The 24,736-nt window shown below is 41.9% G+C and overlaps 2 protein-coding genes across 2 annotated transcripts in view; both read right to left on the minus strand.

Moving 5' to 3' along the window:
- Nucleotides 1-344: 344 nt before the first annotated feature.
- Nucleotides 345-7,089, minus strand: hhex (hematopoietically expressed homeobox). Its single transcript, XM_030399370.1, has 4 exons — nucleotides 6,398-7,089; nucleotides 2,823-3,001; nucleotides 1,664-1,714; nucleotides 345-1,542 (listed from the first exon to the last, which is right to left on the minus strand). Exons 1-4 carry the CDS (start codon nucleotides 6,927-6,929, stop codon nucleotides 1,279-1,281), a joined length of 1,026 nt encoding a protein of 341 aa, XP_030255230.1. The 5' UTR covers nucleotides 6,930-7,089; the 3' UTR covers nucleotides 345-1,278.
- Nucleotides 7,090-13,156: 6,067 nt separating this feature from the next.
- The window catches only part of trub1 (TruB pseudouridine (psi) synthase family member 1), a 19,969-nt gene continuing 8,389 nt past the window's right edge, over nucleotides 13,157-24,736 (minus strand). Inside the window, exons 6-8 of the mRNA XM_030400087.1 lie at nucleotides 13,834-13,973; nucleotides 13,647-13,703; nucleotides 13,157-13,570 (exon numbers count right to left, since the gene is read on the minus strand). Coding sequence (XP_030255947.1) covers nucleotides 13,404-13,570; nucleotides 13,647-13,703; nucleotides 13,834-13,973 — 364 coding nt within the window. The 3' untranslated portion in view covers nucleotides 13,157-13,403. The remainder of the gene's footprint in view (nucleotides 13,571-13,646; nucleotides 13,704-13,833; nucleotides 13,974-24,736) is intronic.

A 24,736-nucleotide genomic window follows, 5' to 3' on the forward strand; every position in this document is an offset into this window, starting at 1 on the left:
GAGACAGGAGACACTGACCAGAGACAGGAGACACTGATCAGAGACAGGAGACACTGACCAGAGACAGGAGACACTGATCAGAGACAGGAGACACTGATCAGAGACAGGAGACACTGACCAGAGACAGGAGACACTGATCAGAGACAGGAGACACTGATCAGAGACAGGAGACACTGACCAGAGACAGGAGACACTGACCAGAGACAGGAGACACTGATCAGAGACAGGAGACACTGACCAGAGACAGGAGACACTGATCAGAGACAGGAGACACTGACCAGAGACAGGAGACACTGATCAGAGACAGGAGACACTGATCAGAGACAGGAGACACTGACCAGAGACAGGAGACACTGATCAGAGACAGGAGACACTGACCAGAGACAGGAGACACTGATCAGAGACAGGAGACACTGACCAGAGACAGGAGACACTGATCAGAGACAGGAGACACTGATCAGAGACACGAGACACTGATCAGAGACACGAGACACTGTCCAGAGACAGGAGACACTGATCAGAGACAGGAGACACTGATCAGAGACAGGAGAGTGGATACTGATCAGATAAAGGAGACACTGACCAGAGACAGGAGACACTGACCAGAGACAGGAGACACTGATCAGAGACAGGAGACACTGACCAGAGACAGGAGACACTGATCAGAGACAGGAGACACTGGTCAGAGACACGAGACACTGACCAGAGACAGGAGACACTGATCAGAGACAGGAGACACTGATCAGAGACAGGAGAGTGGATACTGATCAGATAAAGGAGACACTGACCAGAGACAGGAGACACTGACCAGAGACAGGAGACACTGACCAGAGACAGGAGACACTGATCAGAGACACGAGACACGGATCAGGGACATGACAGTGGATACTGATCAGATAAAGGAGACACTGAGCAGAGATGTGACAGTGGACACTCTGAACAGGGTCAATTATTCTACTATCAGATCGATTTTTATACAGTAAATATTACAGCCGGAACTGGTGAACCATCCTTTCTGTCCTCCTGTCTGTCTGTTCACTTGTCTGTCCTCCAGTCTGATTGTCCTCCTGTTTGTTTGTCTGTCTGTCTGTCTGTCTGTCCTCCTGTCTGTCTGATTGTCCCCCTGTGTGTCCCTCTGTCTGTCTGTCTGTCTGTCTGTCCCCCCGTCTCTCTGTCTGTCTGTCCTCAGACCTCGGTGAAAGTGAATGAATGGGCTGTAGAGTCCGAGAAGTTATGTCATCTTCATTGTGCGGCTCCTTCTGTCTGAGTGCATCAGAACTAGGGGTTTAGCGTGAACTCGGAGTCGTCCTCTATGTCCAGGTCCTGGTCCGTGTCATCTGACAGGTCGGAGTCCAGCTCTGTGTGTGGCTGCTGCGGGGACACGGAGAGCACGCAGCGGCCCGTCGGCGACAGCTCTGCGGAGACTGTGTGTCTGCGCTCCGGGCTCTGGATCCCGGCAGGTTCGGTCATGTCGTCTCCCTTGTTACTTCTCCCGGCGGAGCCGTCGTCCTGCAACTCCCTCTTCCCACCCTGAGGATTCTCCTGGTGCACATGGACACAGGTTTACACATTAAAACTCTGCACAGGCATGTACGTGTGTCTGTCGTTTGTTAATAATAAGCATTTTCAATGAGAATAAAAGCATTTTAATAAAACAGCTCACCTGTTTCAGTCTGCGCCACTTCGCTCGTCGGTTCTGGAACCAAGTCTTGACCTAAAAGACAAAACGAACAGTAAACGAATTATGTTATTTTTCTTCTTCTTCTTCTTCTTCTTCTTCTTATTATTATTATTATTATTATTATTATTATTATTATTATTATTATGTATTATAATTATTATAATTATCATTATTATTAGTGTTGTTATTATTGGTATGTATTATAATTATTATAATTATCATTATTATTATTGGTTTATTATAATAATAATAATAATAATAATAATAATAATAATAATAATAATAATAATAATAATAATATTATTATTATTATTATTATTGGTTTATTATAATTATTATTATCTAGCACACGGTACAGCTGGAGAAACGGCAGCAATGACTAAATATTATATATAATAGGTAAACGCTGTGTTTACCTGAGGCCTCATCAGCTCGTCACACACTGACAGATGTGGAACTGGGTTTAATCAACACAGGGTTCGGTCCGGCAATAATCACTCAATGATATCAAATTGTGAATGTGGGTCTTTATGGATCAAATCCGTGTGTAGATGATTTCTATGACGATGCTGTGTTTGTGGCAATTATTATAATTATACTTGTGATGAGAGCCTGTTCGTCACAGATGATTTCACATTGTTACAATAATTAGAACAGTTCGATTGAAACACGTCTCTAATATTTAATTAGTCACTGTCACTGTCGCACTTGTCAATAGTCAGAGCGCTTTTAATCTGATCGATAATTAGTGAACATTATGTTATTTTTGTTTGTATGAATATATCTGTCGACTGTCCCTCGGCCGTGGTCAAACCTGATGGTGACCATATTGACGGAGCGCCAGGTGGAGGCACCACCTGCAACGCATGCGCCGTCCGCACTCAGACATGAACCAGACAGTGTGAGAATGAAACCCGAGCTGTAGTTTACGTTTAATTTTAAACAAAACAGTTTATGTTAAACTTTATTGATCCTGACAAACGTGTGACAGTTTACCAGGAATCACTCCAAACATCTAAGTCACATCTTTCGCTCTCTGATTTTCTGTTAAAATCAAGAATTGATCGGGCTCTACTGTACACACAGGCCCAACTGAACCCGTCCTACTGGATTCATTCCAGTAGAACCACAAGGAGCTCACCTGTCTCTCGCTCAGCTGCAGCATTTTGGCCAGTCGTTTCCTCTCAGGCGGTGAAAGGTATTTCTGCGTCTCGAACTTCTTCTCCAGCTCGATGGTCTGGTCGTTGGAGAACCGCACCTGGCCGCCCTTTCTTTTATGTAAGGGCCGCTGGATGAAGGGGGTCCACAGCAGAGGCTTGCCTTTAGAGACGGAACAGACACTTCAGTCCTAGTCCACATCTGGCAGAATATTCACAGTATTTAGAGACGAAATGACACTGATTTTTTTTCTTGTAAACCTGCAGCTGATGTCTATGATACTTAGTATACATGTGTAGTTCATAGACTGTATTTGGATTTGGCGAAAGAAATAATAATAATAATAATAATAATAATAATAATAATAATATTACTATTATTACTATTATTATTATTATTATTATTATTATTACTATTATTATTATTATTATAAATGTATTTCATATAGCCTGTTAAAAGCAGAATAATAAAAACAACACGCTAGAAAAATGAACAGAGACAGAAGTTAAAACGTTTAAAAACGTTTGATCAGCTGTTTAATAAATAGGTTATAAATAAAGCTCTGTATTGTTTGTTGACAGTGAAATAAATATTAAATGAAGTTTAATGAACTAATCACTGATCATTGATTAGTGTTGGTTGTTATAATAAAGAGTTACGGATGTTTCAGTGATAAACGGCAGCAGCGCATATTGAACAGGCCGAATAACAACACGAGGCAGATAACTGAACACCATATTCAGTTATTTCATGTTAAAATAAAATGCTATTTAAGCTTCAAGAGGAGTCAGTGATCCCACCACTACTGAGAGCTGTCCGTGTTGCTGGGCCGAGCCGGGCCCAGCTGTGTAATCAGCCTGTTTTGGTCCCGGCTGGTTTCCTGTCGTCTTAATGGCCTGGAGCGAACAATAGAGCAGAGAGCGGCCGACACACGGTCCTGCTGCACGCTGTCTTTAAGGAAGGTCGTGACAGAGTGAAAACTATGGCCAAATATCCGCTTCATGTGCTTCCTGCTTTGTGGTGTGATTATAGGCGAGGGCATCCACCAACAGACACTAACACAATATCAATCTGTTGCTCCTCACTGCTGCGCGCTGCTTTCCAGAGGAAGTTTGCCAATCCTGTCCCATGTGATAGATTCTTGAAATAAACATGAAAGGAAACGTGAAGCTGGATAAAGTTGGGTTTCATGATCGTCTGAGCTAAATTAATGAGCTCAGAGAGGGTGAAACACACCGGCAGCGCTACTCTTCTCTTTCTACTAACTGTACAGCTCTTTACAACTCATTCTGCTCGATTTTTTAAAGATAATAACGACAACAACAACAACAACAACAACAACAATAATAATAATGATAATAATAATAATAATTATAATAATTATAATAATAATAATAATAATAATAATAATAATAATAATAATAATAATAATAATAATCGTCCCGTGGCTGGTTATTAGTTCAAACACAGGCGACATAAAATCCATAGATGAAGTTGAGAGATTAAAGAATTGATCCTGAAGTGAAGCAGGTGTGACACACACACACGCGCGCGCGCGCGTTTTATTTATCCGAATTATTTTTGTTTTATTGTTTACGTGCTTTAATAGAATGAACAGATTTTTCTAACAAGAGAAAATGTGATTTAACTGTGTTTAACTAAATAGACAAACACAGGTAGCCTACCATTAATTGATGATAAATGAACTGTTAAACAATGACACACGTTATCATTAAACAGTTGTTTAGGTTTATAAACAGCAGGGCCGACTTTATAATGTCAACATCATGTTTACAGGCCTACAAGAAATAAACAGTATTTATGAAGTATAATAAACATTAGCTGAAACTTTACAGTCACACATGATCAATAAATGATTCAGAAACGCTTCTGTTAACTAATTATAAACTATTAATGTATAATTTATTATTCCTGGCTATCAAAAAGTTGAGGGTCAGTCACAGCAAAATTCAGCCTTTTACATGATTTTACTATATTCTGATTGATTTGATCATGTCCGCAGAGCTTCATGGCGTCAGGTTAGTTTTAATTAATCTTCAGTAGTTTTAATAGACGCTTTCATCTTGTGTTTGCTGTATGATGTTTCACAGTCTGTCGTTCCAGTGAATGTTCAGCGGACACCTTCCTCTTCTTATAGTTCTGCATTGAACTCGTCTCTATCTGTCCTGCTGCAGTCCCATTAGATTTGATGGGCTGCCCTGTTTGCTTTATTTTCTTCTCGCCGCCGACCATAAAGAAAGTCAGCCACATCCTCACTGGACAGGCAGAGGAAGTGCAACAATATGTGAAAAACGGATCCCGGGCTATCAGAGGCCGAGTGTTTCCTGAATATGTCTGTATTGAGGATGTCGATAAAATAATCAGCAGCGTGCAGCGAGCTCCCGAGGAAGCGGCTGGCCGGGGTGAGCCAGGAAAACATTTAACAGCTTCTGAAACCAGATTTACTCCTATCGACAGGCCCACGGCTTCCGCTATGAACGGAAAAAGGGCCGGCTTGTTCAGCGCAACACAAAGTCACAGTACACTTAGGAGGACCATCACTCACAGCCCCTCACCCAGCCACACGCTGTGGACTCGGTTCTGACCTGACCCACAATTAAAATGCGCATCTGCATCAAACTGATATTAACAGATGTGCGAAATGATGGACCCTGACAAAACATAACACAAACACACACACACACACAGAGAGAGAGAGAGAGAGAGAGAGAGAGAGAGAGAGAGAGAGAGAGAGAGAGAGAGAGAGAGAGAGAGAGAGTAGTGAAATAACAAGTGATTTAGAGCGCAGCTATGCTGTAGTCACCGGGTGACTTGCTCCTCAGATGTTTCAGAACAATGGGAGTCAGGAAAAAGATTCAAGGTTGCCACACACCTCCCCGCCACCCCCTATCAGCACCAACACCAGCAGCCTGAATGGATAAGCCTGCTGCTATTGTGGCCACAAACATGTCTGTCACAATAACACAATAATGTGACTCATGTGCGTGTTCAGGCATTAGGCTGAAAAAGTTATGGAACTGAGATGAGCTAAAGAATGAACGTGGAGAGGCTGTAATTCACCCTGCAGAGTGTTTATGTAACAGACTGTCTTCTGCTCGATATGCTTGCATGACCAAGCGTGATATACTTATGCAAAAATGGTTTCGTTGGCGCTGAAACGAGGCTTGAGAAGACGGACAAGTTTTCGTGTAAAGGGTAAAATGTGATCTATGGCTACATCATCAAAGCAAGGTGGATTCTTTTTTTAAATCTGAAGTGGACAATATCCATTCAATGTGACGAAGTCATCCGATGTACCACGAGCCAAAATAAACATGTGCGATGCAAAATAATTCATGAAAAATGAAAAAAAAAAAAAAACATTTTTACGAAGCCTGAATGTGTTAGCGGAGGCCAACAGTGTAAAGAGTGTCCACACAACGAAATACAACACAGACACAGTTGTAGGTTATAACTTCTACATTTATATACATTTAAAAATGCATATTTTACGTATATGTGTGTACAAAGAAATGTACACACACTTGCCAAACTCACCGAGAGGGTCGTGCCTCAGCAGCGCCTGTGCGTACTCCCCCATGGAGCGGTGGTGCTGGTGGTAGGGGTAGATGGATCCGCCGAAGGTCCCAGCGGAGGCGTACGTCGCCGCTGTCAACGCCGCTGCGGCATGGTGAGACAGTGCCGGGTGGATCGGTGTGGGTTCATAAATCGGTGTCCGGTACGGTGAGATGAGACTTGTAAAGGAGGAGTTGGGCGACGGAAGAGTCGGTGTGGGGATGAGCGGAGTGGAGCAGGAGGAGGAGGAAGAGGAGGAAGAAGAAGGAGAGGAGGTGGTGGTGGCGTTCCTTCCCAGAATGTCCTCGATGTAGAAGGGTGTCGGGTGAGCCGGCTGGATGGGAGTCGGTGCGTAAAGCGGGACGCTCATGGTGCCTTTAGCCGTCGCTGCGCACTGGAACTTAGTTAACGGAAGGCTGCAACTCTTCTGTGTCTCCCTACAGCCTTCCTCTTTATCGATCGTATCTCTGAACAACTCTTCTACATAACACCAAGCATCTACTAACTTCAGCATCAACTCGAATCTACCGACTGTACCCGGAACACACTGAAGAGAGTCTGTCAGGGCTGTGAGGGAGACCGTTACAGTGTTTTGGTGTCCATCAGTTTGCGGTGGAGGACTCGCTGGTACTTGATCCAACTGTTGGGGCTGTTATCTGGCAGCAGGCGGAGGAGGGAGGAGATAAGTGGACGGCTAACTTCCTGCAGGTGGCCAGCGGCCGTTTCTGATTGGCTTACTCGCAGCTCCAATCAAGCTCCACAGTGATCAGACGACAGGGGAGAATAGATAGCAGTACTTCAGGAGAATCAGTTCACTACAGCCAATCAGCTCCTAACTAGCAAACCGAAAAATCTATAGTTGAAATGATATAATGATCCTGATAGTAGGCTGGTTCTCCCTCAGAATAAAAAGACCACCTCTACTTTTTTGTCAGCCCATTTCACCTACTTAAAACACGAGAAGCAGAATGATTGCTGTAACTGATCAGACACTTTGGAGCAGGAAGAGTTTCAGTACATAACTTCCCAGCCGGGGATCAGGATGAAGGGAGGCTGTGCAGATCTACTGTTGTCTTACATAACAGCTGATCTGCTGTCAAACATACTATAGCTAAACTGATATATGGCTGGTTGATATTACTGGCAGATACTGGCTTTCAGTGGTATGACATGTACAAACCTGAATGCATCTGTGGTCAGAAACAATAACTGCTAACATTTGATGGCTGATGATGTTCTGCCTCTGTTACATATCTTTGTGACAATCGTTTGATAACAACTATTGTGTTGTGTATATCAGCCCGACAGTAACAGAACTTTTTAGGCTTGTTTTTGACTCCCCATCATCTGCATCTGCCCTCCAATTTAAGTGGAGGGGTTCTGGTATGATTTCTCTGGTGTGGACTCCACACACTGTACATGTGAAGCAGACTCTGTATCAGCAAACACACAAAACTGAAGAGTCCAAATAAAAAAACACTCTTACTTTGTTCTATTTATGTGTGTTTCTATGAAGTGGCCCCTCAATGCCAAGCTGCAGACAAAACAAATATATCAGTAAAATATTATGGTTACGGTTACTATGGTTGATTTATAATGATGAGCTTTTACTTGAGCAGCAGTTCCCTTTTCTGACAAACAGTTATTGTTTTATCAGACATGCCTTCATATCACAGTCAGACTACAGTCTATCAATATATCACAGTCAGACTACAGTCTATCAATATATCACAGTCAGACTACAGTCTATCAATATATCACAGTCAGAATACAATGTATCTATAGCTATATCACAGTCAGACTACAGTCTATCAATATATCACAGTCAGACTACAGTCTATCAATATATCACAGTCAGACTACAGTCTATCAATATATCACAGTCAGAATACAATGTATCTATAGCTATATCACAGTCAGACTACAGTCTATCAATATATCACAGTCAGACTACAGTCTATCAATATATCACAGTCAGAATACAATGTATCTATAGCTATATCACAGTCAGACTACAGTGTATCTATATGTCACAGTAAGACTACAGTGTATCTATATGTCACAGTAAGACAACAGTGTATCTATATGTCACAGTAAGACTACAGTGTATCTATATATCACAGTCAGACTGCAGGCTAGCTATATATTACAGTCAGACTGCAGTTTATCTATATATCAGTCAGACTACAGTGTAAATTTATATATCACAGTAAGACAACAGTGTATCTATATGTCACAGTAAGACTACAGTGTATCTATATATCACAGTCAGACTACAGGCTAGCTATATATTACAGTCAGACTGCAGTTTATCTATATATCAGTCAGACTACAGTGTAAATTTATATATCACAGTAAGACAACAGTGTATCTATATATCACAGTCAGACTACAGTGTATCTATATATCACAGTCAGATTACAGTCTATCAGTATATTACAGTCAGACAACAGTGTATCTATATATCACAGTCAGACTACAGTGCATCTATATATCACAGTCAGATTACAGTCTGTCAATATATTACAGTCTGACAACAGTGTATCTATATATCAGTCAGACTACAGTGTATCTATATATCACAGTCAGATTACAGTCTATCAGTATATTACAGTCAGACAACAGTGTATCTATATATCACAGTCAGACTACAGTGCATCTATATATCACAGTCAGATTACAGTCTGTCAATATATTACAGTCTGACAACAGTGTATCTATATATCACAGTCAGTCTACAGGCTATCTATATATCACAGTCAGATTACAGTCTATCAATATATTACAGTCAGACAACAGTGTATCTATATATCACAGTCAGACTACAGGCTATCTATATATCACAGTCAGACTACAGGCTATCTATATATCACAGTCAGACTACAGGCTATCTATATATCACAGTCAGACTACAGGCTATCTATATATCACAGTCAGACTACAGGCTATCTATATATCACAGTCAGACTACAGGCTATCTATATATCACAGTCAGACTACAGTCTTTCTATATATCACAGGCAGACTACAGGCTATCTATATATCACAGTCAGACTACAGTCTTTCTATATATCACAGGCAGACTACAGGCTATCTATATATCACAGTCAGACTACAGTCTTTCTATATATCACAGGCAGACTACAGTCTCTCTATATTACAATCAGACTACAGTCTCTCTATATTTATATATTACAGTCAGCAGAAGCTAGTTTCAAACTCCCCCTGGAGCTTAATTGAACTCCACATGTCCACTTCATATAAACTCGTTGTTACGGTCCTGGCTTTACGCACAGCCTCAACGTAAGTTAATGGTGTTTTTGACTAATCAAACAGCAGTGAGTGTTATCTTTAACAATGTAATACAAGTCAACTGCAATCCACATCCCTAACGCAGCAGCTGAATGCGAGTGATTAACTCATCATTTGAATGTTTGCAGTTTTCCTGTGAAATCCACATATCAGTGTGGTTGAGGTGATATACTTATGATAAAGACTACACATGCAAATGTGTTTAATGGCATACTCAGTGAACGTTGATCCGCTCACACGCGTTTCCGCAAAGTGTTAAACAGTAACGAGGACTTCTGTGTTTCCCAGACAGATGAGCTGCTGCTCTGCAGGCTGGACCTGTTGATTTATTTCATCACTGCTGACTTCATTAATGACGCTGTCAGCTTTAGCCATCAGCTACTTCGATTTTCTGATTCGACTTTAAAGCGCCTGACGTTAACTGCCAACTTTCTAACGGCTGCGATTTAGATAAAGTGGACTCGGAGAGCAAACAGGGATGTGAGCAGCCTTAAAGACTTGAAAGAAATCTCCAAGCGGCTAATATTTGGACTGAGACAATGATTGCAGCTCATTGATCCGGCCTGCTCCCCGCGCGGCGTCAGACTCCTGTCCGAAAACGATTGATCAGCTGCGTGCTGCTGCTGCTGGCAGCTGGCGCCATGGACAAACCTGTGGCGCTGTTGACAGCTCCACAGTCCACATACCTGCTTCAGCTAGATCCACACAAGCACGAAGCGTCGGGGCGATATCGGGAGACCTTTACACATCAACTGTTATTAATTATAAAACACTTATTTCACAAACATCAGTTCAAGTTTGTTGAAGACCCAGTTAAAGTAGAATACTTACGAGTGTACTACTGCAGTGCTTCTGCAGAATAAACAGTGAGATTCTCTAAGTATACTTTAAGTGTAAGATTAATAACTTTAAGTACACAACTAGTTTACATCTAAATCCTGTTTTGTACTGCAGTCATACTGTGGATTGTACTGCAGTTTAAGTATATTGCAGGTGTACATGAGAAATAGGCCTACCACCAGGGGGCACAAGCACATCTAACTTTTATTGTGAAGTGCAACTATTTTGAACTGTTCAAGTGGACTTGTATGTATACAGTTAGTTTTCAAAGCTGTATATGTCTCGTCCACTTTTAGTTTATTAAAGTACACTATAAAGTGTGACCACAGAGAGAGAGGACACAGGGTATAGTTAGGTATAGTTTTTTTTTTGTGTAAACATATGTGTTTCACTTATAGTCCAAATGCTCAAATGGATAATGTATTGGATGCAAAAATATAAGAACATAAGAATGATAACACAAATCAACGTCCCAGTTCAAAACAACAAACACCAAACACACAGTGTGAAAACTGTCTGCAGGGTCACAAACTCTCTGGCACTAGGCTATACTTTTCAAAACACATCTCCACTAAAGGACAAGTACAGGCCAAACAAGAGTTTTCTGTGTACTTGTCAGTACAAACTAAGTATACTTAAATGGGCAGTAGACAACATTTTTTGCTTGACCTTCATTCTGTACTGAATATTGATTGCAGTGTAAAGGCTGAAAAATGACACCCTTTGTGTGTAGATTGGTTCCCTATAAACCTTGCTTTTTCAGCAGTCTCGCCAGCTGGCCCACCACCTGCATTTTTTCCAGCAAAAATATAGGAATGATATCCAGCAAAGGAACCAAAACAGGAAGGGGCACTGTTTTATCCAGTCGCTATCCAGAGGTAACCCTGGAGCAGTGGAGGCAACTGGAAGAGTAATAGAAATCAAGGTAAGACAAGAATGAACGGACAGTGGGGATTCACAGTCTGAAATGTATTTCACCATACCAGTGGGACCTGAGATGGTTCAGAACAGCATTCTTTCTACTGGATCAGTGAAGCCCCTTTCACATATCAACTGCGGACAACATTCAGAGAATCAGATCAGAGATTGTCCACATTTACTCGTTCACACATGCAGCACTCAACAGGAGACTGTTTGTCTGACGTGTTCAAATACTATGTATGGTTAAGGTGGGGGGCAACACCTGGGTAGAAGGCTACAGACTTCGCCTGTTTTTGCATTGATATCAATACTACAAGTATATGGACACATCCCCAATATAAATGAGAGAATAGACAGTTATGTACAGGCTGTCGTGCAGAGAAGAGTATGAAGCAGCTGAACCCTGCGCACCAAGATACAACAGTAGAAAGAAAGCAGCAGCAGTGTGAACAGTCATGCTCCAGGGCTCCATTTGAGCTTACAGCTTATTAAAGCAGCACTAACACATATCACACATTGACATGCCTACTCGCTTGCTGTGAATTCATTCCAGACAATTCTCTGCTCTATTCATTCATAAGGCTCACCCAGACAGAACCAGGGAGCTGGCTACCTCTGGATTCACCTCCAGAGCTAAACTCTGGATTCATCCAGAGTTTACCTGGAGGAGCTGTATGTGTGTGTGTGTGTGTGTGTGAGACAGGGCCTTCAGTAATACAACCTGGATACTTAATAATACAACTCTGCCTTTACATAGCACTGAGATCAGAACATTTCTGTTTCTGCATAAAGTATAACTTTATCATGTGTATTTCGGATAAGTACATAAGAATTAAACTTAAAGCATTCTAATAGCACACTTAAATAAACTGCCCATATTGGGGCCTTATGGGTAAAAATCAACCTTTTGGGGAACATTTTACAGTGGTGCATGTTTTTGAGAAGCAAAACTTTGATTGGGTCACATGATTTTCTGACTGTACCAGACTGTTGCTCTTGTTGTATTACCCTTCTTTACCCTCACAGTTATTATATGAACATTACTAATGATTCACAGTTCATGTTTCTATCACCAAGAGGCCTGAACTACAAAGAACGTTCAACAAACACAGGATCTTTCCATCACCCATCTTTTCAACTTGATAAGTCAACCCAGGTTTTCCACATCAAAGTGGAGGTGATAGCATCATCTGACCAATCACAAACAAGGACAGGTCTGCTGGAAGCAGGGTGAATGTTTTACAAAGTAAGAGCTCTATTAGACAAAAAGATTTCAAACAAGTACCAGGAGTGAAGTGCTTCTGTCTGTCTCAGTTCGAAGAGGACTCAAAAGTGTGATGAAAATGGCTTTCCTGAGGCCAACTGGAAGAAAATTAAATGAAGACAGGACGTGGCACCAAGCTCGACAGGATCATCTACAAATGAAAGTGCCAATTTAGAGAGAACTGATTGGTCAGATGGCAGTGCTTACCTTGAACACAACCTGCTCCAGAGCAAGTTAGTTAGGGAGATGTACCAGTGTTGTAAACCTGAAAACCCAGAGTTCACCCTGACGTTACCTGGCTTATCACATATCCTGCTGTGTAGTACAAGTCTAATGTGGAACAGGAACAAGCAAGGCAGAGGCTGGGGAAGATGCTTGTGTTGTTGCCATTCACACACACACAATTATATACAAATCAAACTAAAACTTTAATAACAGATGAGGCAAAGACAAGAAAAACACCACTGGAATGTGGACTAGAAATCTTAAGTCCAGCGTAGAATTATTACACTAATCCACTAAACAGTGGTTTTGTTTGTAGAGTCGAAAGAATAAGTCAAAAGTCAAAGTCAGGTGTGTTGTGTTTGATCAGGAGACAGAGCAACCCCGGTTCTGCACGTCACTTTCACTTTGGGATGTGTTCAGTGTCCCTCAGGTGTCAGCCTCTGCTGGTTTCTGCTCCGACTCTGAGCAGGGCTGCAGAGAGCACAGGATATTTTCCAGTGTCCACTGCTCCTCATGTAAGGCATGCTCTTCCAGAGTGAACTGACCCTGCTTGGTCCGGATAAGCTCCTTCACATGAGCACACGATGACAGAGCTGCAGAACAAAGGAACAGATTACTGTTGTGGTTGAGTTTCAGCAGGGCTGATTCTGAATGGTTAGTTCATCTCACCTTTTCCCAAGTCATCCACCAAGCTCCTGACATAAAATCCACCACCACACTCAATATCTGTTAGAAATAAAACTGTTTTAATTGTGGATAAGGATAATCAAAAGAGCTATTAAAAAGACCAGACACTAAGAAGCCAGTATTACATAGTAGAAAAGAAGAAATAGTGCATTAAGCAACAGGTGCTTACCAAGTGTGAAGAGAGGAGGTTTGAACTCCTGCAGGCTCAGGTTGTACACCGTGACTGGTCGGGCTGGTTTAGCCTCAACCTGGTGACCTTGCTTTAGCAGGACAGACAGACGCTGGCCATCTTTCTTCAGTGCAGAGTAGCTGAAGTGACAGAAAATCATCAGTAAATCACACCATACTTAAGATGACTGTTTTTCTTTAACTGTAAAGATAAGTTGCACTGAGAACAGTGTTAAGTATACAAACATCACATCCTGCTGCTCCATATGACAGAGAGACACTGTAGTGTTCCAACTTCAGGCTGTTTGTCTACATGAAGAGCCACCAGAAGGGGAAGTTACAGATGCACAACACAAGTCTAACTGGGGACCTCTAGAGGCTGCAAGAATCACTGCATCCCAAGAAAGACCAGCAGCATACTGAGGGTTTATTCATTTCAAAACTAGAGCAAGTTATATATCCTAACTACCATCAGGTTAGGGATTTGACTATAAGTGTATAGACAAGTATTAGAACAAGTGGAACGGTCTGGTAAATTCAGAAAACTGCATGACTTGTGCATGAAAGTTGTGCAGCAATTTCTGCTTCCCAAAAATGTGCACCACGGTAAAATGTTCCATCTAAGATGGAGCTGCATGTGTGAATGCAAATGTCTGAATTATTTGCCTGGACTTTACTATTTTTCCCTTGTCCCAAGTCTGGGAGTTGAGACATGAAAAAAATGGTGCTCAACTGCTCATCATCAAAGTTTTGCAAAACATCTGCAAAATTATTTCCTGGCTTGTTTCCATTCACACTGCTGCTGCTGCTCTTTCTACCGGTGGGATCTTCATGCACGGTGTGTAGCTGCATCGTACTCTTCTCTGCTGTATATTACTTTCCACTCTTGATATTTATATTAATCATTTTTGGTTTTTTTTTACAATATATTTATTGTTTTGCACATAGAAAAATATACAGTCACAGGAACAGTAACACTATGGACACCCCCCCCAACAATGCAGACACTCAAGGAAGGAAAAAAACAAAACAAACAAGCAGACAAACAACAAGAGATTAAAAAAAAACTAACAAAAAATCAGTAGTGGTCCTGTTCATTTATGAGAGGCACGCCAGCTTCCACAGGCGCCATCATTCAAATTTAACCATTAATTTCAGTCCGATCACTTTCCAGGAACTGCATAAAAGTGTCCCATATCTCTGTAAACTTATTTAGTTTCCCTTTGGCAACATAAGTTAATTTCTCCAGTGCCAAGCACGATGCCATTTCCTGTAACCACATTCCAGATGCCTGTACTGCGTAGGAGGCTCAACATAGCCAGGCTTTGTGCTCATGATGCAGCTCAACAAATCCCCAAGTCCCCAATCAGAGTTAAACGGTACTGCGATGGTGGTTATCAACTTAATTTGTCAAGTCCGGTTCTCTGCTTTGTGCTCTGTGCGCGTTCACATAAAAGGGGGCGTTTGATGTCATATTATTCTACTTCCATGTGAAAATGGATCGACCCCTGGCCACATATTTTACTCAAGATGAGCAGATTCTTATTATGCAGGACTATGAAGAATTCAAAGAAACCATCACTGCAAAAAGTAACACTGTCGCCACCAATAGAGCGAGGGAGGGCTGCTGGCAGAAAACTGCTGACCGTGTAAATGCGTAAGTTAACAATGATTAATATTATGATCAATATTATATTAAGCCCTTAGTGTTTTAATTCCTGAAATCTCAACATTGTGCAACTTTTACATATTAACCCTCATCCATTTAAAAAATTAAAAAACTGAAGCAACAGCTATCTTTTTTCATTTTTGAATGATGTCTATATTGTTTTCAAATTTTACTGATTTCAGTTATAGAATGCGCGTGTGTGTTTTATTGAAAGCGAGGCTGAGTGTGCGTAGCTATAAATGTTCAGTGTTTTTTGTTTTTTTTAACTGTCGGGATAAACAAGCAAATGTAGCTACTGTCCCTGTACAATGACAATAAAGAGCTTTTTGACGGTGAAAATAGCTCAAGCCTGTAAGATTTGTGTTTGGGCGTACACTGCCCTACAACGGGTGAAACACTGATCAGTTCATCAGTTTATTCATGGCCACATCAAAGAAACAAGTAACTTTACTCATTATCTGTGACAAATAAATACTAGGTTGGCCTAATTAAGTTAGAGCCAAATACAAAAACATCATTCAAAGTGGTATGTAGCCAAGTTGCCCCATCATTTTGTCAGTGTGTGTTCTTGCTCAGATTTTCTGCATCACCAACTGAATGTAAGTCGGTTCCCGTGGAAAAAAAAGACGAAGGGCTACACAAACAGTTTGCCCGACAGTGAGCGCACAGCTTCTTCCAGTGGCATTCCTGACACTCGGCTCAATAAGTGAGCAAATGTACCGTATTCCCTCGGCTGAAAATCTGTATCGCTCATAGAGAATTTCATCAGGAAATGCCAGCAGATCAGCGCGATCTCGAAGAAGCCGCTCACGTCGTAGTGATGCCCGAATTATTCTTGCTCCCAGGTCCACCGGGTTCTCAATGAATGGTGACGCCATCTCCGAATGAGTTACACAGTGAAACAGCAGCGCTTTTATAGCCGATTTTAAGCTGAAACTCTGAACAGAACCTGGTCGGGACCAGGTTATGAGCTAAGCATAAGTTACCATGGTGATCTAGCCGGGTTAAAAGAGAGCCACCTTTGTAGTACAGGGAAGCCTGGCTTTAGACTCAACATACCTGCTAACCCACTAAACTGGCTTCGCAGTACACCCCTCTGGTGTAGGCAAGGCAAGGCAAGGCAAGTTTATTTGTATAGCACAATTCAGACACAAGGCAACTCAAAGTGCTTTACAGGCACACACAAATTACATTAAAAGACATACAAATTTCATTTAAAAGACATTAAAAATTGCATTAAAAAAAAAAAAAAATAGCATTTTAAGACCAGTAAAAACATTAAGAAACAAACATCAAAACAAGTAGGCTAAAATAGAAAAGCTTTAAAAGAAACAAGAATGTAGAGTCAGAGTCATAATGCAGTTCAAAGACTTGAATTGCTTAAGGTAAAAGCAGTGGCAAAAAGAAATGTTTTAAGTCTTGATTTAAAAGAGGTGATAGTTGGAGCAGACCTGCAATTTTCAGGGAGTTTGTTCCAAATATGTGGCGCATTGTAACTGAAAGCTGCTTCCCCATGTTTACTTCTGAATCTGGGTACTGAAAGCAGACCGGTACCTGACGATCTCAGAGGTCTGGCTGGTTCATAACGCGGCAGCAGATCAGAAATGTATTTTGGCCCGAAACTATTCAATGCTTTATAAACCAAAAACAGGACTTTGAAATCTATTCTTTGATAGACAGGAAGCCAGTGTAAAGATCTAAGAACTGGAGTGATGTGATCTACTTTTTTGGTTCTTGTTAGGACTCGAGCAGCAGCGTTCTGAATCAGCTGCAGCTGTCTGATGGAGTTTTTAGGGAGTCCTGTAAGGACACCATTACAGTAGTCGAGTCTGCTGAAGATAAATGCGTGAACAAGTTTCTCCAAATCCTGCCGAGACATAAGCCCTCTTATCCTGGATATATTCTTAAGGTGATAGTAGGCTGACTTTGTAACTGTCTTAATATGGCTGCTGAAATTCATGTCTGAGTCCATAATAACACAGAGGTTTCTGACTTGGTCTGTAGTTTTCAACATTCCAGACTGAAGCTGAGCTGAGACTTTAAGTCGTTCTTCCTTGGATCCAAAAACAATTATTTCAGTCTTGTCTTTGTTTAACTGAAGAAAACTGACACATCCAATCATTGATTTGGTCAATGCATCTACTCAGGGTATGTATGGGATTATAGTCCCCTGGTGATATGGTTATATAAATGTGTGTGTCATCTGCATAACTATGGTAGCAAATTTCATTCTTTTCCATTATCTGAGCTAGAGGGAGCATGTAAATGTTGAATAGTAGAGGCCCCAGAATGGAGCCCTGGGGTACTCCGCTTGTCATTTTCATCCCTTCAGATGTTTAATCACATCAGACACAAAGTAATCTCTCTCATTTAGATAAGATTTAAACCACTTTAGTGTTGTACCAGAGAGTCCAACCCAGTTTTCCAGTCGGTCCAGTAGTATATTATGGTCGACTGTGTCAGACGCAGCACTGAGATCCAGTAATACTAAGACTGAGATTTTTCCGCTGTCTGTGTTTGAATGAATGTCGTCGAGGACCTTAACAAGAGCTGTCTCAGTGCTGTGATGTGGTCGAAATCCTGATTGGAAAACATCAAAACATTTATTATTAAGTAATTGTTCAGCTGTTGAAAGATAGCTTTTTCAATTATTTTACTTAAAATTGGGAGGTTTGAAATGGGCCTATAGTTATTCATTACTGATGTGTCTAGAGTTCTCTTCTTCAGGAGTGGTTTAATGACTGCAGTCTTAATGGCTTGGGGGAAGACACCTGAGAGAAGAGACGTGTTAACAATCTGTAGCAGATCTGCGCGTGCTGACGAGGACCAGAGGGCGGGAGCACATTACACCAGTTTCAGAGTCACTGCATCGGCTCCCCGTCCGCTTCAGGATCGATTTTAAGGTTCTTCTACTGGTTTTTAATTGTCTTAACGGCCTTGCACCCTCCTACTTATCTGACCTGCTTTTACCATATCAACCCTCGCGGACCCTGAGGTCCTCCGGCACTGGCCTTTTATCCATACCAAAACCAAGAACTAAAACCCACGGTGAGGCAGCATTTAGCCACTATGGCCCCCACCTGTGGAACAGCCTGCCGGAGAACCTCAGGTCTGCAGAGACTGCTGATATTTTCAAGGGAGGGAGGGGCTTTCTTTATTATTGTTCTATCTTTCTTGTGTAAAGCACTTTGTGCTACATGTCCGTGTATGAAAAGTGTTCTATAAATAAAATTGATTTGATTTGATTTTAATTTAATAAGTTTATTCAATCCTCTTACATTCCAGGATGTGATCTTAATCTCTGATTCACCTACCAATTAGCATAAAGGTAGCTATGCAGCGGAAAAATCTATCCATCGAGTGTGCACTTAACAGGCTATTGTAAGGCTCATGGCTCATGACAGGCTGTAACATGGACATGTACATTATGAACATAAACACGAAAATGCTGGATTACGTTTCCGTCTCCGCCAGTGAGGGAGTAAGTGCACGCTCGACGGATTGACTAGTTTGGTCTAGCTACCGGAACACACGGATGTCAACAAACAGGTAGGTAGCTCCTTGCACAAACACACTGTTTTAACTACTTTTTTATTCAGTTTGAATCATACACGCTACAGTGCTGTGTGCTAAGGTGTCTGCTGATGTTGCATAACTTTTGGTGTGAGATGTGGAGCATGTTAAGACGCTTAAAACACAGTGTAAAGTTCTGACCCCATGCTGTTAGCGTTCAATGTTACATCTCCGTTCACGGAGCTCTGTAATGGCTGGACCAAATTTGTTTGCGTCTTCGGTACTGGCAAGTCAAGGGTAGCTTGAGCAATGAAGCTGCATGTTTAAATCGACCGAAGTTCTCCTTTAACGTTACATTATGAGGTTATTTACCTCTGGCCACATGTAAACAATCGGTGTCGGGATAGCCCCGGTGCAGAAGATTCTGTTCAGTCTACCCATCGTCCAGCGCTGATGTGGAGATGGTGTCTCCCTTTATTCTTTGGACGAATGAATGAATGAATGTCGCTGTCTGTTGTGTGTGACTACCAGGATGGCCGGGTAGAACATGCCATAGCGGAGACCCATGGACTGTAGCTGCCTTTTCACTGCGTCGAAGAGCCTCTGCTGCCGGTGAGTTTCTGCCGAGTAGTCTGGGTAGAAACGGACGTTGTTGTTTTCAAACTGCACATCTCCCAGTCTTTGTGCTGCTCGCATAACTTTTTCTTTTTCTCTATAGTTGAGGAATCTCATAATTACCACTCTTGGTTTTGAATCCTGGCCAGCGTTAAGTCGTCCCATCCTGTGCGCTCTCTCGATGACGGGAGGGGTGGGAAAGATGTCTGTGCCAAGAGCTTTTGGTAGCCATCCTTCCAAAAAAGCACGTCTTGGCCCTCAGCTTTCTCAGCGAGGCCGATAACTCTTAAATTGTTGCGACGTCCTCTATTTTCCTGCTCTTCTACTCTCGTTTCCAACGTGGCGCATTTTTCTTTCAGCTTTTTAATAGTGCTGTGCAAAGCATGTAAATTGTCCTCAGCCCTCCCAATTCTGTCATCGGTTTCTGTTATCCTGTTAGCTTGGCTTTGTAATTCACTTTTGAGACCACTTATCCCGGCCAGCACATTCTCGAATTTATCAGGGAAGTCCTTTTTCATCGAGTGTAAGGCGCTGAGGACCTCGGTGCCAAGTCCATCTGCCGTCCCAGCTTCCACCTTCTCCTCTCCGCTATTAGCGGATGAGCTAGCAGTAGCTTGCGAAGTAGCTGGTGTTCTCAACGTTGCTGAGCTTTGCTGAGCTGCTTTCTGAGCCTTTCCAACCATTGTATTGTCTGGTGTTCTATCGTCTAGAGCAGTGGTTCTCAACCTTTTTTCAGTGAGGTACCCCCTGTGAAATATTTTTTCAGCCAAGTACCCCCTAACCAGCGCAAAGCATTTTTAGTTGAAAAAAAAAATTACTTAAAACAGAGCGCTGTGCCATCAGTGTCTGATTTATTAAACTTTGGAACTGATAAACATGTGCAAAATTCAAACATTTGAAAAATAAAACAATTTCACACATTTTAAATGTTAATAATCCGTAACTAAATGTATTGCAAATATTTCTCATCACTTAAATGTAGTGATCAAACTAATGTAGTGAACACAGTGACCATATACACATTTAAAACTATAAAATGAACCCTTTAAAACTCCATAAATTTGCAAAACACTGCTCATTTGTAGTGGTCTCTCTTGAACTATTTGAAAATGAAAAGATATCACTAAAACATTAAAAAAAAAAAAATGAACTTAATTATAAATAAAGATTTGTGCACATAAAAACAATCATCAACATAAAGTGTTCTCTTTTGGGGTCATAGTTAAGATCTGCTCTCAAAAAGAAATCATTAACTTAATTTTAAATAAAAGCAGAAATTGCTCAAAATAAAAAAAAAAAATGTTTATTATCTTAAAATATCTTTTTAAGAATCAAAAAGAAGACATTTTAACATTACCAACTGTCAACAGTGAATATGGCACTGAACTGAGTGTTTTTGCATTTTGTGAGACATTTTAGTGAGACACTTGGGCTTGTGCTTCACTGAGGATCTTGTTCATTCTTGGTGGCAGGGAGGCAACTGCTGTGATCAAGCTTTTCTCCAGGGAAAGTCTGTTTCTCTGCTTTGTTTTGATCACAGTCATTGCAGAAAAGGAGGCCTCACATAAATATGTGGAGGCAAAGGGTAGTAGCTGCTCCAAAGCCTTCTGTCCCAGGTCAGGGTGCTCCTGCTTCACACACACCCAAAACTGAGTTAGTGTGAACATGGCAAACTTCATCTGGAGGCCACGATCAGATGACACTTCCAAGAGTTTCTCCTGATAGGTGACAGGGAGCTTGCTTCGGTTTGCTTCAGACAAGAGAAACGGGTTTCTCACCCAATCCAGCTGTGCAGATTTCTCCTCCATGTCAGGAAAGTAGGAATGAAAATCCTGAATCAACTTGGTCAAATGTCCCACTATGACCAGCTTGACTGGAGCTCTGTCCACATCCTCACTGCAGAGAAAATCATCCAGCTGAGGAAAGCAGGTGAAATCCTCCTGTGCGCAGGCACTTCTCCACAGCTCTGCTTTCTTCAAGAAGCCACCCACCTTGTCATACAGGTTTAAAATGCTGGTGTCCTTGCCCTGCAGAGCCATATTCAGTTCATTCAGTTTGCTGAATATATCTGCCAGATAGCACAGCTTTGCCACCCAGTCTGGGTCCTGGAACAAGGTGGCATGGGGAGATCTGTGCTCAATCAGAAAGGCGTGGACTTCGGATCTCAATTCCAACAGCCGGTTGAGGATTCTCCCTCGAGAGAGCCAGCGCACTTCTGTGTGCAGCAGCAGTTGTGTGTGTTCAGCTCCCATATTTTCGCAGAGGCGGCGAAACAGGCGTGCATTAAGTGGCCTTGACTTAATGAAGTTAATCACTTTGATGCTGCTGTTCAAAACATCGTGTAACACAGGGCTCATTTTCTTGGACGCCAATGCCTCCCTGTGTATGACGCAGTGAGTCCACATCACGTCGGGGTTTTCTTTTTTAATGCGCGCTATTAGTCCTTTCGCGCTGCCCGTCATTGATGCTGCTGCGTCTGTACAGATGCTGCTGCAGGATTTCCAGCTCAAACCGTTTTCACAGAAAGCGGCATTGACAACATCAAATATATCCTCTCCTGTTGTTTTCCCCTCCAAACTTTTGCAGAATAGTATGTGCTCATAAATGTCGTCAGTATCAATGTACCTCACAAAAGCAACAAGTTGCGCATTTCCACTGACATCTGTGGATTCATCCAGCTGGAGTGAAAAAGAGTCGCCAAGTTTCCCCACAACTTGTTCGACAATGTCTGTTCCCATTCTATCTACTCTGCGGCAAATAGAGTCATTTGACAAAGGCACAGTCTTTAATTTCTTCGCCGCGTTTTTGTCCAGCATAGTCTCAGCCAGCACTACAGCCGCTGGAAGGAGCAGGTCTTCAGCGATAGTGAATGGCTTCTTGGCTTTAGCTACGAGCAACGACACTGCATAAGAGGCCTCCAGGGCTTTGGCTGATGTTGTGGAGGCCTTCCGCATCGTGTCTTGAGAAGATCTGAATTCAGACAGTTTCCTCTTAAAAAAGTCAGGTGGCTTACCGACGTGACATCCATGTTTTGTATTGAGATGACGTTGCAGATGTGCCGGCTTCATGCTACTGTTAGCTAGTTTCTCCCCACAGAAAAAACACAGTGCCTTGGGTGGGTTGCAACTTGTGGACGTAAATCCAATCAAAACATAATCTTCATGATACAGCCGAAATTTTGCCGGCTCTGGTTTGGCCTTCTTTGCCACTTGTCCCTCCGTGTTCTCAGATGAATTGCTTTTACGTTTCAACCACGACTCCATTGTTTGAGTTTTGACAGTGATTGACAGGTGATGCTAGGTGGCATATGACAGGTTGGGTCGAACCATCCTGGTATGGGGGAGACTCTGGTTTTTAGGATAGTGAAACTGAATAGCTTACTGAATATAAAATTCATTTTATGAACTTGTACTTGTATTTTCTTGAAAATTTATTAGATGATACATTTTAAAGGATTTTTGCATGGATGCAACTTTTAAAATATATTTTAAAATCTCAAGTACCCCCTGGAGTGCCTTCACGTACCCCCAGGGGTACGCATACCCCCATTTGAGAACCACTGGTTTAGAGTATATGTGAAGCTTAAACTGTTTGCGGTCTCGTGAATAATTGTTTCAGTAAGTTAGCTTAGGAGCCTCGCCGAGACGCGTCCCACTAGCACCACGCCATAACCGAAGTCTCCATATTTATATTAATAGTTAATACAAAAACAGTCATCCATATGAAGCAGTCTGTAGCCTCCTACCCAGGCGCAGCCCCTCGCCCAAACCAGTCACAGTTTTTCCAACATGTGTGAATACGTTGGACACGGACAATCTGCTGTTGTGTGCTGCATGTGTGAACAAGCAAATGTGGATGGTATCTGATCTGATTCTCAGGGTGTTGTCCGGAGTTCATATGTGAAAGAGACGTATCAGTAGAGTCCGGGAATGATCTCTGTTAACTAGTGATCGACCGATACATCGGCCGGCCGATTTGAGCGTTTTTTACGTGTATCGGCATCAGCCTATGCGGGCTGCTAAGTTCGCCGATCCGGCATTATTTACAGACAGGCGTCCACAGGCAGCTCCAGTGTTGCTTGAGACGCTGCAGTGCACGTGCAGACCATGTATAGCCCCTCCCCCACTAGGAGAGTGCTGGAAGCCTGCTCTTCAACACAACGGTAAGTTTTAAACTTTCAAAGCATCTTTTAACTATTTAACTGAGCTGAAATATTGCCATACACTTTGAAAGTGGAAACACGAATGCCAAATGCATGCTCTATATGTGTTTTGCTTGAAACTAGCTAAGCAAGTTTGTGGGTCCAAATGGTAAACAGGAATGCCGAATGCCTCGTCTATAAAACTGCTTGCCATTGTGTCTATATCTATTCAACGGTAGCTGTTACGAACAACGGTCATAGGATTAAGTAATGTCGACGTTGTTCCGTGGTTCCGTGGTGTTGTAACTCCGGCGGAGTTCCCTTGCCATCGCGGTGATATCATAGCACACCCCCCCTCACGAAGAGCTTTAATGATGAGAGATATTTTTTATACGTAGTTGAATATTAATTCGTGTTAACGTTTATCATGTACCAGACAAGTGCACCGTGATGGCATTACTATTGTTTAAAACCGTTTGCACGCATTAGCAATCCAGTTAAATTGTGGTTAAGTTTTTCAGTCAGCGTCAGCTACCAAACAGAAGTTTGTGTGTGTGTGTACGCATCTCACTCAGTGGGACACACATGCATCACAGTGATATATGAGAGTGCTGCGCCAACTGAAGGAGAGCTTTTAAAACTTTGAGAGACAGTTTTATACTTTATTGAATATTTATTCCTGCTAACGTTGATGCAATGTAGAACAGAAACTTGAACAGTTTGTTGCTTAATGCGCATCTGACATCACGTTATTTTCCTCTGCTAATTTATGTTCTGGGGTTGCCATTCTGGCAGCTTCTTTTACATTTTCGTTTAGACCTACGAGTGTGTTGTCTTTGCATATTAGGTGGCATAGTAGCCTAAGACATGCTCATTTTATGGAGAAAAATTAAAACCATGGCAGTCTTCAATTACAAATCAAGCACTTTATTTCAATAGCTACTTATTTATTTATTGTTTATTGTT

This window comes from Sparus aurata, chromosome 20 (genome assembly GCF_900880675.1).
Source record: "Sparus aurata chromosome 20, fSpaAur1.1, whole genome shotgun sequence".
In the NCBI taxonomy this organism is placed as follows: domain Eukaryota; kingdom Metazoa; phylum Chordata; class Actinopteri; order Spariformes; family Sparidae; genus Sparus; species Sparus aurata.